This window comes from Globicephala melas, chromosome 8 (assembly GCF_963455315.2).
Source record: "Globicephala melas chromosome 8, mGloMel1.2, whole genome shotgun sequence".
NCBI lineage: Eukaryota > Metazoa > Chordata > Mammalia > Artiodactyla > Delphinidae > Globicephala > Globicephala melas.
Window position 1 is genome coordinate 12241735 of NC_083321.1, and position 14161 is coordinate 12255895.

The following is a 14161-nucleotide window of genomic DNA, read 5'->3' on the forward strand; positions in this document are numbered from 1 at the left end:
TTAAAAGTCTGAGATGATAAATGTTTTCAAAAATAGAGATCATTATACTTTGCTTGTTATCCTTTTGGTTGACTATAAAATATAATATTTTATTTGTAAATTAAGCATATTTGTAAATTAAGCACAAGAGAAATATAGCCGATTTTGGCCATGTGCATATGCCTCATGATTCCAAATTTGCTGATTTTTTTCTATTTATCCCCTTTCCACCTAGGAGAGAGAGCAGGAAATTTCTCACATATAACGTTATCCACATATGATACTTCATATATTTGCACTATTTGTATTTTCACTCGATATTTCATTTCTGTGTGTATTTTCTAATAATAAACAGTGAGAACAGGAAAGAGATATCTGATTTTTTTTCTACAGTACCATTTCTTGAATTCTACCAGGGCATGATATCGTTATGTTTGATAATACATGCCAATAGAATGGTTACGTAAATATACTGCATTCTACAACGTTAGCCTTCATCTCAGATACCTAAGATTTTAACCAGTAATTAACGTCTTGAAGAAAGGGAAAAAAAGAACTCCAGGAAAGACTTCCTAAATAAAAATGAAATCATTTTCTTCAACTTTTGAACCCTTTCCATTGTGATCTGCCCCATGATATGCATCACTATATTTAAATATTTATAAGAATTGATAATTATCTAATTTCAGCTGGCTACAAACTGCTCTGAGTCATGGAAATTAATAATAACATCACAGAATTTATTCTCTTAGGACTTTCTCAGAAAAAGGAAATTGAAGTCCTCTTTTTTTTACTGTTCTTGCTTTGTTACATTGCAATTTTGATCGGAAACCTACTTGTCATGATTTCTATCACCTGCAGTCAACTTATTAACCAGCCTCTGTATTTCTTCCTGAGTTACCTCTCTCTCTCAGACCTTTGCTATACCTCCACTGTGACCCCCAAGTTGATCACTGACTTGCTGGCAGTAAAGAAGACCATTTCCTACAATGGCTGCATGACACAGCTCTTTACCACGCACTTCTTTGGGGGGATCGAGGTCTTCATCCTCACAGGGATGGCCTATGACCGCTATGTGGCCATCTGCAAGCCCCTGCATTACACTGTCATCATGACCAGACAGAAGTGTGATGCCATGATCGCTGCTTCCTGTGCTGGGGGATTCCTGCATTCCTTTGGTCAGTTTCTCCTGGCCATCTCTTTACCCTACTGTGGCCCCAATGAAATAGATCATTACTTCTGTGATGTGTATCCTTTGCTGAAACTGGCCTGCACTGACACCAGCAGAATCGGTCTCCTGGTCATTGCCAATTCGGGCCTGATGAGCCTGGTGATTTTTGTGGTCTTGTTGATATCTTACGCTATGATCTTATATACTGTCAGGTCCTACTCTGTAAAGAATCTCCGCAAAGCTCTCTCCACCTGCAGTTCCCACATCACTGTGGTGGCCCTCTTTTTTGCTCCTTTATTCTTTATTTATATTCGACCAGCAACTACTTTACCAGAAGACAAAGTGTTCGCTCTTTTTTATACTAGCATTGCTCCCATGCTCAACCCTCGAATCTACACACTGAGAAACATGGAGATGAAGAAAAGCCATAAAGAAACTATGGTGCCATGTTACAGGAAGAAAGGAAACGAACTGAAAGATATCCCTGATTTTCACCACTGAGCTTGTTGAATATAAGACTTCTCTACTCTGAAAACTTTAAAATGCATAATGTTTGTCTATGTATTTGTGTCTAGCAACATGTATAGGCTCAAATATGAGCGAAATTTACAATTCCGAGGATTTGTCCAGGCACTCTGCTATGTCTCTTCTAGCTTTATTATTTATATCTCTTTTGCCCCATTGATGGTTTGGCTGTGTAACCAGTTTGCATATTTAGCAGCAGACTATCAAAGCCACCATGCAATACAAATCAACACTGAGAGCCCATATAGCTCATTCTTATATGTGACCATATTCAAGGAAGCTAATTCCAGCCACCAAACAATGATTTAAAAGATAATTCCAGGGCTTCCCTGGTGGCGCAGTGGTTGGGAGTCCTCCTGCTGATGCAGGGGACGCGGGTTCGTGCCCCGGTCCGGGAAGATCCCACATGCCGCAGAGCGGCTGGGCCCATGAGCCATGGCCACTGAGCCTGCGCGTCCGGAATCTGTGCTCCGCAACGGCAGAGGCCACAGCAGTGAGAGGCCCGCGTACAGCAAAAAAAAAAAAAAAAAAAAAGATAATTCCAATCTTTCACTTGCATCACATAGAGAATCTTATAAAAGATCAAATTTATGACCTGCCACAATATTTCTTAAAAAAATCATCTTCTACTCTGATCATTTGTAGCCAGTGGCGACCTGGAACTTCTCACATGCCTAAGCCCCTCATTAAACTCTTTTCTTTTGTTCTAATGAGCTTTTTCTACCAGCTCTGTTCATGTACAAGCGAACTGCAACTCTCTGATTCTAGCACCTTATAGTGTATTTGTTAAGGGCATGAGTTCTGGACTCAGAATTGCTTACTAATTATGAGGAGTGGGACATATAGCCAACAAAGCCTCTATTAATGATAATAATAGCCCAACAGTCACAGTCTTGTGACGATATGTGAAGGGCTGCAACACTGCCTGTCACACAGTAAGTGCTCAATAAGCATGAGCTATTTTTATTGCCCAACCCCGTTATGCATCAGAAAAGTAACCATTCTGACAATAAGTTTCCTCCGGAGCAGTGGGAGTATAAGCATGGGAAAAAGTTAAGGAACACATATTAATATCATGTTCCTGTTACTGGTGAAATTAAATTTTTCTTAGAGTGGGCAAGTAGAAAATATCAGTTAAACTCAATGGGTACATTTTTTTGGCACTGTACAAGTTAAAGGCAGCTTTTTCAGCAGGAATTGAAAGTCACCCAACATCAGAAATGGCTAGGAGCAAAATTAGGCCGGTGGACAATTGGTTAGGAATGGGGAGAATCTCAGAGGTCTTTAAAAACTTCACTGACATGGGGGCTTCCCTGGTGGTGCAGTGGTTGGGAGTCCGCCTGCCGATGCAGGCGACGCGGGTTCGTGTCCCGGTCCGGGAGGATCCCACGTGCCGCGGAGCGGCTAGGCCCGTGAGCCATGGCCGCTGAGCCTGCGCGTCTGGAGCCTGTGCTCCGCAACGGGAGAGGCCACAGCGGTGAGAGGCCCGCGTACCGCAAAAAAAAACCCCAAAAACTTCACTGACATAACATACTTGCATGAGAATCTGTTTTCAAATTGTATAGAAAGCCATACTAAATAAAAATGAGTTACTGTTGTTAAGGGTTCCTAAAATGGGTGCATAATATAAAGAGAAAAATAGCATAGTTGTGTTACTCAGTTTAAAATGCCCAGCAAATAAACCTGAAAATATTATGTGCTAGAAATTCTACAGAAATATCGTAACATACTTTTGGTTGTTGTTGCTTTAAATCTAAGTCTTGACCGCTATCCCAAAACTCCTGAGTAGGGCTCACACAGTATACATGTCAGAGAATATATCAGAGCGGGAAAATGAAAGATCACTTTCTGGTGTGAAATTAGCAGGGTCTCTCATAAAAAGACCCGCCAAGCCTCGAAGTTCCCCTCTGTTTCAGAAGCCCTATCCTCCAGCCAACCAGACTTGTATTATTGAAAAGTAAAACTTCAAAAATTAATACAAATGTTTCTGTTTTATTTTTATCCTTGGAATAAAAGTTTTGAATAGGGATAATTAAAGCACTTGGAGTTTGCAGCAACATGGATGGACTGAGAGATTATCATACTAAGTGATGTAAGTCAGAAAAAGAAAGACATATACCATATGCTATCACTTACTTGTGGAATCTAAAAAAAAATGATACAAAGGACTTATTTACAAAACATATATATATATACACATATACATATATGAACTGAGTCACATGGCTGTGTAACAGGGAAGAGCTAAATCGGACTCCATGTTCAATCTGTTTCTTTAACTTCAAAACCTTTGCTTTTCATTGCTTTTGTTATTATAATCACACATAATGGCCTGCCTTAGGGAACCCTGCCCCTCTGCTTGAATGTTAAACTAAAATGCCTCTGTTCAGCTCACAGGGAGGTATCTGACCCTGTTCACCTGTGGATGGCTGCAAGAAAGAAGAAATTAACACATCTTCTCACCAAGGCTGACCATTCCAGGGGATATTTACAAAACTTATGGCCTTTTGATTTTACTTCCTCATCTCCTTCCCCCCTCTCTGTGCTATAAAAGAAACTGGCATCCAAACCCCCATAAGATGGTTTTTCAGAGACACTAGTCTGCCATCTTCTCGGTCTGCCAGCTTTCTGAATATAGTCGTATTCCCTGCCTCAACACCTCGTCTCCAAGTCATTGGCCTGTCATGCGGCGAGCAGAACGAGCTTGGACTCGGTAAGAGCTGTACACCTGAAACTAACACAACATTGTAAATAAACTATACTTCAACAAATAAATAAATAAACAAACAAATACTTGGAGCAAAAAGACATTGGTAATACCAATCATTAAGCAGGGAATTCTAATTTAACTCCTTCACTTTTGCCCTTCGATCTCCTCCCTTCTCAGCTTCTCAAGAACATCACTTCATTGATTCTCCCACCTTTCTCTGCAGCAGCCATTTTTCTCTCTCCAGCTGGATCATTAATATCGCATATAACTATAGGGAAAGCAGGATGAGATTCTTTGCAATTTAGTAAGTGACCTTACTAGCTCTTGCATTCAGTTCATCCACCTTTCATTACCTTTGGCTAAGGTATTTTACAACTCAAAAATATAGAAGTTGACTCATAGAAAATAATAGCAATGCCAACATCTCCTGGCCATAGAAATACAAATTTGTTCGGTGAAATGCAATTGATTATAGCCCTGTGGGTACTGGGCGAGTTTTGCATCCACTTATAAATTCATTTCAGCACTCCTTACTGACTATAAATGTATGGTACACTGTTTTTGTCTGAAACAATGGTAACACCTTACTGGTTTCTGCATTAAATTCTAAGTTAAATAAAATCTTTGACATGTTCATTCATTATTTGTATAAAAACCACTTTTACATCCTCTTTTAAAATTTATCCTTTGACAATGATAAACTTTAAAATATTGCTGAAATTAGAAAGAAGCTATAAAAATAGATCCATTCACAGATACCTGCTGTTTAAAAAAATTCAGTGATCAATGAAAGATCTGACAAGCTTTCAGACAAACAATAAAGACAAAGTAAATTTTTTAAAAGATGAATTCAATCATGTGATTTCAGCATTTGGACAAATATAGAGACTACATTTTCAGGTACAAAAAGGATGAGAAAATACGATTGTCCTACAGAATTATGTAAAGTAAAATTCAGGAGACAACCAAGTAATAAATATCTGTATAACATAAAAATGTCAAAGATTTACAATTGAGTAAAGCTTCTGTAAATTAAAAAGACTAACAGCTTCCTATTCTTTTCTTTAAAAAATACTATTGTAGTTATACATTTGTTTGTTTTCTTGTTTGTTTCATTGTCTGTCTCCTCCTTTGGTCTCCAGCCTCACTGAGGGCAAAGACTTCCTGGTTTGTCTGTCACTACAGTTATATGCATTCTCTATCCTGAGTTGGATCCAACTTAGACTTTTTAGAGATAGGTGACAGTAAATATTTTTATATGGATGAATTTATGAGACCATTTTGTTTTTTGCTATAGTTCTCTATACTTTTTTAGATTTTCTACAATATACGTATACGAAATTCAGTCAGAAAAAGCATATATTTTTAGAAAGGGGTTTGCCGTACAGAGATAAATCAAGAAGCTATCTGAGAACCTGGCAAGAGAACTCATGGGGGCATGTGGGGTTCCCAAAAGAACTGTTTTAAAGAATAGGAGCCTTTTCTAGGAATTAACTAGAAATTCCAATGCCCTAACAAGATTTTTTTTTTCCCTCAGAAAAAATAAATCATAAATCCTGGGTCTACTTGCTGTACTTTTAATTCTGGCCATAGCGTTCTCGTGTGTTTCCCATTGCAGCTCACCTCAGCCTCCCTCAGCTACCTAATTCTGCCCTGTCCTGAAAAGTGAGCATTACACACACATTTCTTCATAGTCCCCGTGTCCCACGTCTAACCTCAGCGCTTTGGATCCTGATGCAATAGGAAAATATAATTATGAACTTTGGCATAGCTATTTATTAGGGAGAAATTGAAGCTATGGTTTATATCTATGGCAAAGTATACTGATGGGAAATTTCTAAACCCTCAGAGATATTGAGACCTAGTCTACGTATGTGATGTGACGCTTAACTATAATGTTTGAAACCGAACTTTTCTCATGGCATTTTTCATTTCTGAATTCCTCAGTGTATAGATTAAGGGATTGAACATAGGAGCGATGATGGTGTAAGATAGTGCAAATATTTTATCCTCAGGGAAAGTGGTGGGTGGTCTAAGATAGGTAAATATTGAAGGACCAAAAAATAAAACTATATCACAGTGACATGAGACCCACAAGTAGAGAGGGCTTTGCGTTTTCCTTCAGCTGAGTGATTTCTTAAAGTGAATAATATAATTACATAAGAAAAAAATAAAATCACGAATGTCCTTAAGGTCACCATTCTTGACTTGACAAGCATAATGACACCAGTGATGTAGGTATCGGTACAGGCAACTTTTAGCAAAGGAAAAATATCACAAAAATAGTGATCAATTTTATTAGCACCACAGAAGGGTAACTGGATTATCACAGAAAACTGAGGAAAGGAGTGAACTGCCGCACAAGCCCAAGCAGCTAAGACTAGAGATTGTACCTTGTCCTGTTCGTGATAATCACGTAGTGGAGAAGCTTTCGGATGGCAACATAGTGATCAAAGGCCATGACTGTAAGAATTAAGACTTCAGTCATTCCAAACAAGTGCTTGGAAAAGACCTGTAACATGCAATTACCGTAGGAAGTGTTTTTTCTTTCCACTAGCAGCTCACCAATTATTTGGGTGTAATGCTGGAGGTATAGCAGATGTCCATGGAGGATAAGTGGCTGAGGAAATAGTACGTTGGTTGGTGAAAAAGAGAACTGCGCCGAATGGAGATTAGGATCAGAAGGCTTCCTACCAACAAGGCAATATAACAGAATAAAAAGAGCACAAAGCAAAATGTTTTTATGTTCTGGTCATAAGAAAGCCCCAAAAGAGTGAATTCTGAGACGTTGCTCTGGCTCTCCATATACTTCAGATTGACATATATTATAAACAGGTGGTTCAAATATCTGACAAGAAAAATCATGAATCTGTATTTTAAAATAGCAGCATAATAATAATATTAAATTTACCCAAAAATAACATCCAATATTAATTATTCCTTATAGATAGGTCACACCACAAGTTGTCAGGTGAAGCTACTTTCCAGGACCTTCTTGAACAGATAAGCAGAAATTATTGTATTTAGTTACAGAGAGTGAGGCGTTCAAGGAGAATAGATTATATTGGAGCTTTCGAGGGGTAAAGAATCTCAGAACAACCTATTTACCTGTGATGTATTAGTTTTTATTCCTGGATTTGATTTACTAACGTTTTGTTAAAGATTTTTATGTTTATGTTCAGGAGACATAAGTCTTTAGTTTTCATTTCTTGCAGTTCTTTTGTCTGATTTTCGTATTGGGGTAATGCTGACCTCATAAAATGAGTTGGGAAATGTTCCTTTTACAATTAAAGAAAATGTATAGAATTAGCATTATTTTAAAATTATTTATTTATTTTTGCCTGCGTCAGATCTTAGTTGCAGCACACAGGATCTTCGTCGAGGGACACGGGATATTTCGCTGTGGTGCATTGCAGCGTGCGGGCTTCTCTCTAGTTGTGGCATGTGGGTTTTCTCTCTCTAGTTGTGGCACATGGGCTCCAGGGAGCATGGTCTCTGTAGTTTGTGGCACACAGCCTCTCTAGTTGAGGTGTGTGAGCTCAGTAGTTGTGGTGCGTAGGCTTATTTGCCCCGCGGCATGTGGGGTCTTAGTTCCCTCACTAGGGATCGAATCAGCCTCCCCTGGATTGTAAGTCAGATTCTTTACCACTGGACCACCAGGGAAGTCCCAGAATTAGTATTATTGTTTGCTTAAATGTTTGGTAGAATTCAGCAGTGAAACTATCTGGCCAGGAGTTTTCTTTTTCACACTGTTTTAAATACAAATTCAATTTATTTGTTGGATATAAAGCTATTAGATTATACATTTCTTTTGTGAGTTCGGCACTATGTGTATTTCAAGGAATTTGTCTTTTATGGCATGAAGTTGTTTACAGTATCCCCTTATTATCCTTTTATGTCTTCAGGATGAGGGGTGACGTCCCCTCTCATTTGTGATGCTGGCAAAATGTGTCTTCTCTCTTTTATTCTTGGTTAGCCTGGATAGAGACTTATCGATTTTGTTGTTCTTTTCAAAGAACCAGCTTTTAATTTTTTTTTGATATTTTGTATTGCTTTTCTATTTACAGTTTACTTGATTTCCCTTCTGTTTTCTTTTCTTCCTTTACCTCGATTTGGGTTTCATTTGTTCTTCTTACTCTAACTTCCTAAGATGGAAATGAAAATTGTTGATTTTAGATTTTTTAATGTATATCTTCAGTACTTTAAATTTCCTAGAAGCATGGATTTAACTTACTCTCACTAATTTTAGTGTGATGTATTTTTCTTTACTTCTAATTTTTAAAATTTCCTACAGACTTCCACTTTGACCCATGGGTTACTTATAAATTTATTGTTTAAATACAGAGATTTTCCATAAAACTTTCTGTTGTTGATTTCTACTTTAATCCTAGTATGGTCCAAGAAAATGCATTGTATAACTTCCATTAATTTAAATTTGTTAAGTAAGGATTGTTTTATGTCCCAGAATATAGTATATTTTGGTGAATGTTCCACGTACACTTAAGAAAAATGCATGTTCTGCTTTTTTTGGATGAAATGTTTTGTTTTTGTTTTGCGGTACGCGGGCCTCTCACTGTTGTGGCCTTTCCCGCTGCGGAGCACAGGCTCCGGACGCGCAGGCTCAGCGGCCTGTGGCTCACGGGCCCAGCCACTCTGCGGCACGTGGGATCCTCCCGGACTGAGGCACGAACCCGCATCTCCTGCATCGGCAGGCGGACTCTCAACCACTGCGCCACAGGGAAGCCCTAAAATGTTTTGGTGGATGTCAATTAGGTCAAATTGTTTAATAGTGCTGTTTTCAAGGTCTCTCTAGCCTTAGTGATTTCCTGCCTACTTTCTAACAATTACTGAGGGAAGTGTGGTGAAATCTCCAACTGTAATTGTGTATTTCTCTATTGTTCTATAAGATCTATCAGTTTTGAAACTCTGTTTTTAGAAGAATACACGGTAGAATGGTTCTGTCTTCTCAGAAATTGGATCCCTTTATCATTAGGTAATGTTCCCCTTCACCCCTGCTTCTTTACTTTCCGGAAGTCTACTTTATCTGAAATTAGTATCTTTTTCAGCTTTCTTTTAATTCTTGCTTTCACTGTGTATCATTCTCCACCCTTTACTTTAATGTTTTCTATATCTTTTAACTAACATTTTTATATCACTCTCTCATAAAATAATTTTTGATATATTTGAATTAAAGTCTACCATCTTGCTAGCTCTATTTGATGTATTTCTTCTTTGCCCCTTGTTTTCTCTTAACGTGGTTTTTCTTGTTTTCATTGAGTACTTGTTTATAATTACTTTTTATTTTCCTTATTGAATAATTATACCTCTTCTGAAAACTTAGTGGTTTACATAGAGTTTACAATATACTTTTAAGTTATATAACTTAAGATCTATCCCTCCATCTTCAAATAATGTAATTTAGCTTCCAGTGTAGTAAAAGAACTTTTTAACAGAATATTCCCAGTTTCTCCCTCTAGTTGCTGTGTCCCTATGGTCATACCTTTTAGGTTTCCATACACTATAAACAGCTAATGCTTTATTGCTGTTATTGTTTCAGTCAGTTATCTTTACAGCAATTAAACATTTTTTAATGTTTGGATAGTGTGTGGTAGAAATGATGGCTAGAAAGAACCCTGTGGTACCAGTTTTGACACAGAGATACACACAGATTTTAGTATAAATTAATTTTTTAGCTTAATACACACACATACACAGGTGAATAGTACAGACCAATTGTAGATATATGTGCACAAAAAGCTAATAGACATGCCAATATTACCTAGTTTTGCCTGCTGGGAGGCACAGACATAATGACATCCCAGGTGCAATAAGCATACCCAGCAAATCCACTGCCAATATCTTGGTTTCTAAATATTATTCTCTAATAAAAAGGAAACAGGACTCAGGAAAAATGGCTGATTCTAGGTTTAAGGCAGAGAAAATAGAAGATAACTCTTGAGTATCTTTCAATGCTATAAAGTCAATAACTGTTCAAAGAAACAACAGAATGTGGTCATGTCAAGGAGAAACATGGACAGAAATGAAAGTGCCCCCCAAGTGCAAAGATGGAATAAAGTGAACAAAATAAATAATGCAACAGTGGATTAAAATCTAAAGTATAAAACAAATATAGATATGTCTAAAGTGGCATCAATAAATAAATGAATAAATAAATGCAAGAGCAGAAATAAATCTTTTTTACATAAAAAACTTCACATATGTGGAAATACTAACACCTTAGGAGGTGAAACTTTATTTCCTCACGTCTCCCTTGAGGGCAAACTAGATTTAGTATCTCACTTCCAAAGAATAGATTAGGAGAGGAAAAGATAGCAGTTTTACTATGGAGAAACATGGCAAACACTACCTTAAGCAAGTACTCCACAATTGACACATAGGAAATACTTAGTCAATATTTCTGGATATTCAGTTTAAAATAGGATAATAAAATAATATGCTGAATATTTCAAAATCATGTTTAAAGTTTTAATTGTATAGTGAGGATTCAAGTTATACATTTGTTTCCAAATTATACAGTCTGTTCTAATAGAATTTTAATAGCAACAACAAAATAAATTACTAAGATAATATTCATAGCTTTGATTATTTTATGATGGCAAAGTAACATGCAGTTGAAAGGATTTAGTTTTACATTTTTCTTGAACTAAACTTATAATTGTGCTTCACCATCTAAACTATTTAATTTTTGTGCTTTGGATGTCAAAAACATTGCAAGGGGGAATGATTATTTTCATGAGTGTATGTGTGTGGTATGTGGGCATGTGAATGGTAACAGGAAGATGGCAGAAAGAAGCAACAGAGCGACAGTGTCAAAACTAATTATATATACATCTAAGCACTCAAAAGAAGAAGAAGCAATTTTATGTGAGATGCCAAATGTCCAGGATGATTTGATGCATACCACCGCAGACGTTGAAGCCAGAAAACGTGAACTTGAATACAAGATGTGACTTTGGGAAAGATACTTCTCTCACTGAGATTCAGATTCTTCACTTATAAATACGATAAGAATATATATTTATTTTATTATACATAAGTAATATGTATTTTCTATTATTGTTATTAGTATTATTGCTATTATTTTATTATTAGAAACTTCTGATGCAATTTCCAAAGAAATTAGTATAGGGAACTGGGAAATATTTAAAAGACAAAACATTCAGCTCACAATCTTAAGACTGAAGAAAATGATATATAAAGAGGAAACATGACAATAGCTCACTATGAAAAACTATGTGAAATTGAAATTTCAGTTCTCTGCTTGAGGCAGAGAATGAGATTTACATGCTCATGCCTGGAGACAATTTGTATAATGGAATTGATTATATAAGATATTCGATGACAGGGACTTCCCTGGAGGCCCAGTGGAACATAAAATTTCCTGCCCTAGCTCCTGGGACTGTGAATATGATAATATATCACATCTATGTTAAATTACATGTCATAAGGGATTTCAAAAATTTAATTAAGTGTATTAATCAGTTGACTTTGAGTTCTCTTTGAACTCTACGTAATCCCATAAACTGTTTAAAAACAAAGAATTTTTCCTGGCTGGTAACAGAAGAGGAAGTTACAAAAATTCAGAGTACACTCAGGAAGAATTAAATGCACCATTGCTGGCTTTGAAGACAGAGGGACCACATGCAAGAAATTCTAGGAGCTCATGGGCTTCCCTGGTGGTGCAGTGGTTGAGAGTCCGCCTGTCGATGCAGGGGACATGGGTTCGTGCCCCGGTCCGGGAAGATCCCATGTGCCGCGGAGCGGCTGGGTCCGTGAGCCATGGCCGCTGAGCCTGCGTGTCCGGAGCCTGCGCTCTGCAACGGGAGAGGCCACAACACTGAGAGGCCTGCGTACCACAAAAAAAAAAAAAAAAAAAGAAAAGAAATTCTAGGAGCTCAGAGTGACCCCCAGCTGACAGCAAGCAAGGAAATCAGGGCCTCAGTCCTCCAATCAGAGGAACTGAATTCTGCCAACCATCTGAATGAGCCTGGAAGCAATTCTTCCCCAGAAGCTCCAGAAAAGAGCCCAGCCCAGTAGATCCTTGATGGTAACCTTATCAGTGACAGAAACCAGCTTATTCAAACTCCTGACAAGAAGCACTGAGAGAGTAAATGGGTGTTGTTCTAGGCTATTGCTTTTGTGGTAGCTTGTTACACAGCAATAGAAATATAAAACAATCAGAACAATAGCTTAATTTCTAGCTTTATTATCTAGAAGTTTAGCTTAGTTTATTATCTAAATTTAGTTTAGTTTAAACTTAGCGTCAAGAATTGTTATCAATATACCTTAACTGTAGCAAAGAATCCTAGATTAAAGGTGATAGAAATTCCATTACAGTTTTCTTTAAAATAGCTGAAGGCTTTTAGAAGAAAAAAGATTTGTTTTTACTATACAGTCTACACACAAACACACACACATAGATAAGCCAAGTGTATCAATATAAAATGCTGGTAAAAATATGATAAGTTCAACATTGGGCCTTGAATAAGCAACCTACATGTGTAAAAGACACAGCTGATGGTACTAAAATATAAAGCAAAACAGTGGGTCAAATGATGTAACAATAACAAGAAAAATTGTCAGTGACATTGATCAATAAGTTAAAACGTTATTTGATAAGACATTGTCAGAATGGCAAGTAAATGTAGATTTTAAGATATACAAAGAGTGGATGAGAGACTATTAGAATTCTTGAAATGCCAGGACAGTTCTCTATATAAACTAGTGTGGGAAGGTTACATAACAAAACTCAGTTGTTTTATGTGTATTTCCCTCCCTCTCTTTTCTACCACTGGTAACTTGAATACTTTTTCCCCCTTTCAGCTCTTGCAAAAGAAAAAAAAATACTTTAAAGAAACTAACCTACATATCAGAGTATGATTCCCTGATGTCAGATTTTCCTTTCCTCCAGTTTAAATGAGACTGGGTCTATGGGAAAGGGAGACAGAGGGCTTAATGGAAGATGAAGAAGAAACATTATTGTAACAGGTGTGATAGAGAAGATCACTTGAAGTGAGAGCTTGCAAGGAGATTCTTAAACACTAGCACTAAGGAATGACACAGAAGAAAACTGAGATGACACAGTCTCTTTTTATGCAGACTAGCCCGCCTCCATTAACCTATCACATTTACTGAAATTTAACAGTTCTAAAATAGTGTAAGCCTTCCTATAGGAAGGGTTAAAAGAGACAAGTGTTTGTGAGGGTGTGAAGAAAAGGGAAGCCTTTTGCACTGTTGGTGGGAATGTAAATCAATGTAGCCACTATGGAAAATAGTATGGAGGTTCTTCAAAAAATTACAACTAGAACTACCATATGATTCAGCAATCCCACTTCTGGGTATATATCCAAGGAAAAGTAAACACTATCTTAAAAAGATATTTTTACCCCCATATGCATTACAGCATTGTTCACAACAGCCAAATATGGATACAACCTAAGTGCCTGTCAAAGGAAAAATGGATAAAGAAGATGTGGTGTTTATATGCAATGGAATATTATTAAGCAATATAAATGAAGGAAACTGTACTTTCTGCAACAACACGGCTGGAACTTGAGGGCATTATGCTAAGTGAAATAAGTCAGACAGCAAAAGACAAGCTGCATGTTCTCACTTATATGCAGAATCTGAAAGAGCTGAACTCATAGAAATAGTAGAATAGTGGTTTCCAGGGGCTGGGGTATAGGGGAAATGGGGAGGTATTAGTCAAAGAAAACAAACTCTCACCTAAAAAATGAATAAGTTCTGGGGATCTA

At 37.2% G+C, this 14161-nt stretch overlaps 1 protein-coding gene across 1 annotated transcript; it reads left to right on the forward strand.

Annotated features, from left to right (window-relative positions):
• The first annotated feature begins 691 nt into the window (after positions 1-691).
• Positions 692-6921, forward strand: LOC115857398 (olfactory receptor 4P4-like). Its single transcript, XM_030864343.2, has 2 exons — positions 692-1598; positions 6920-6921. Coding segments are annotated over exons 1-2 (909 nt in total).
• Positions 6922-14161: the final 7240 nt, after the last annotated feature.

What these genes read in the sequence shown, in the direction of transcription:
- LOC115857398 (XM_030864343.2), top strand. Translation starts at nt 692, where the DNA reads ATGGAAATTAATAATAACATCACAGAATTTATTCTCTTAGGACTTTCT.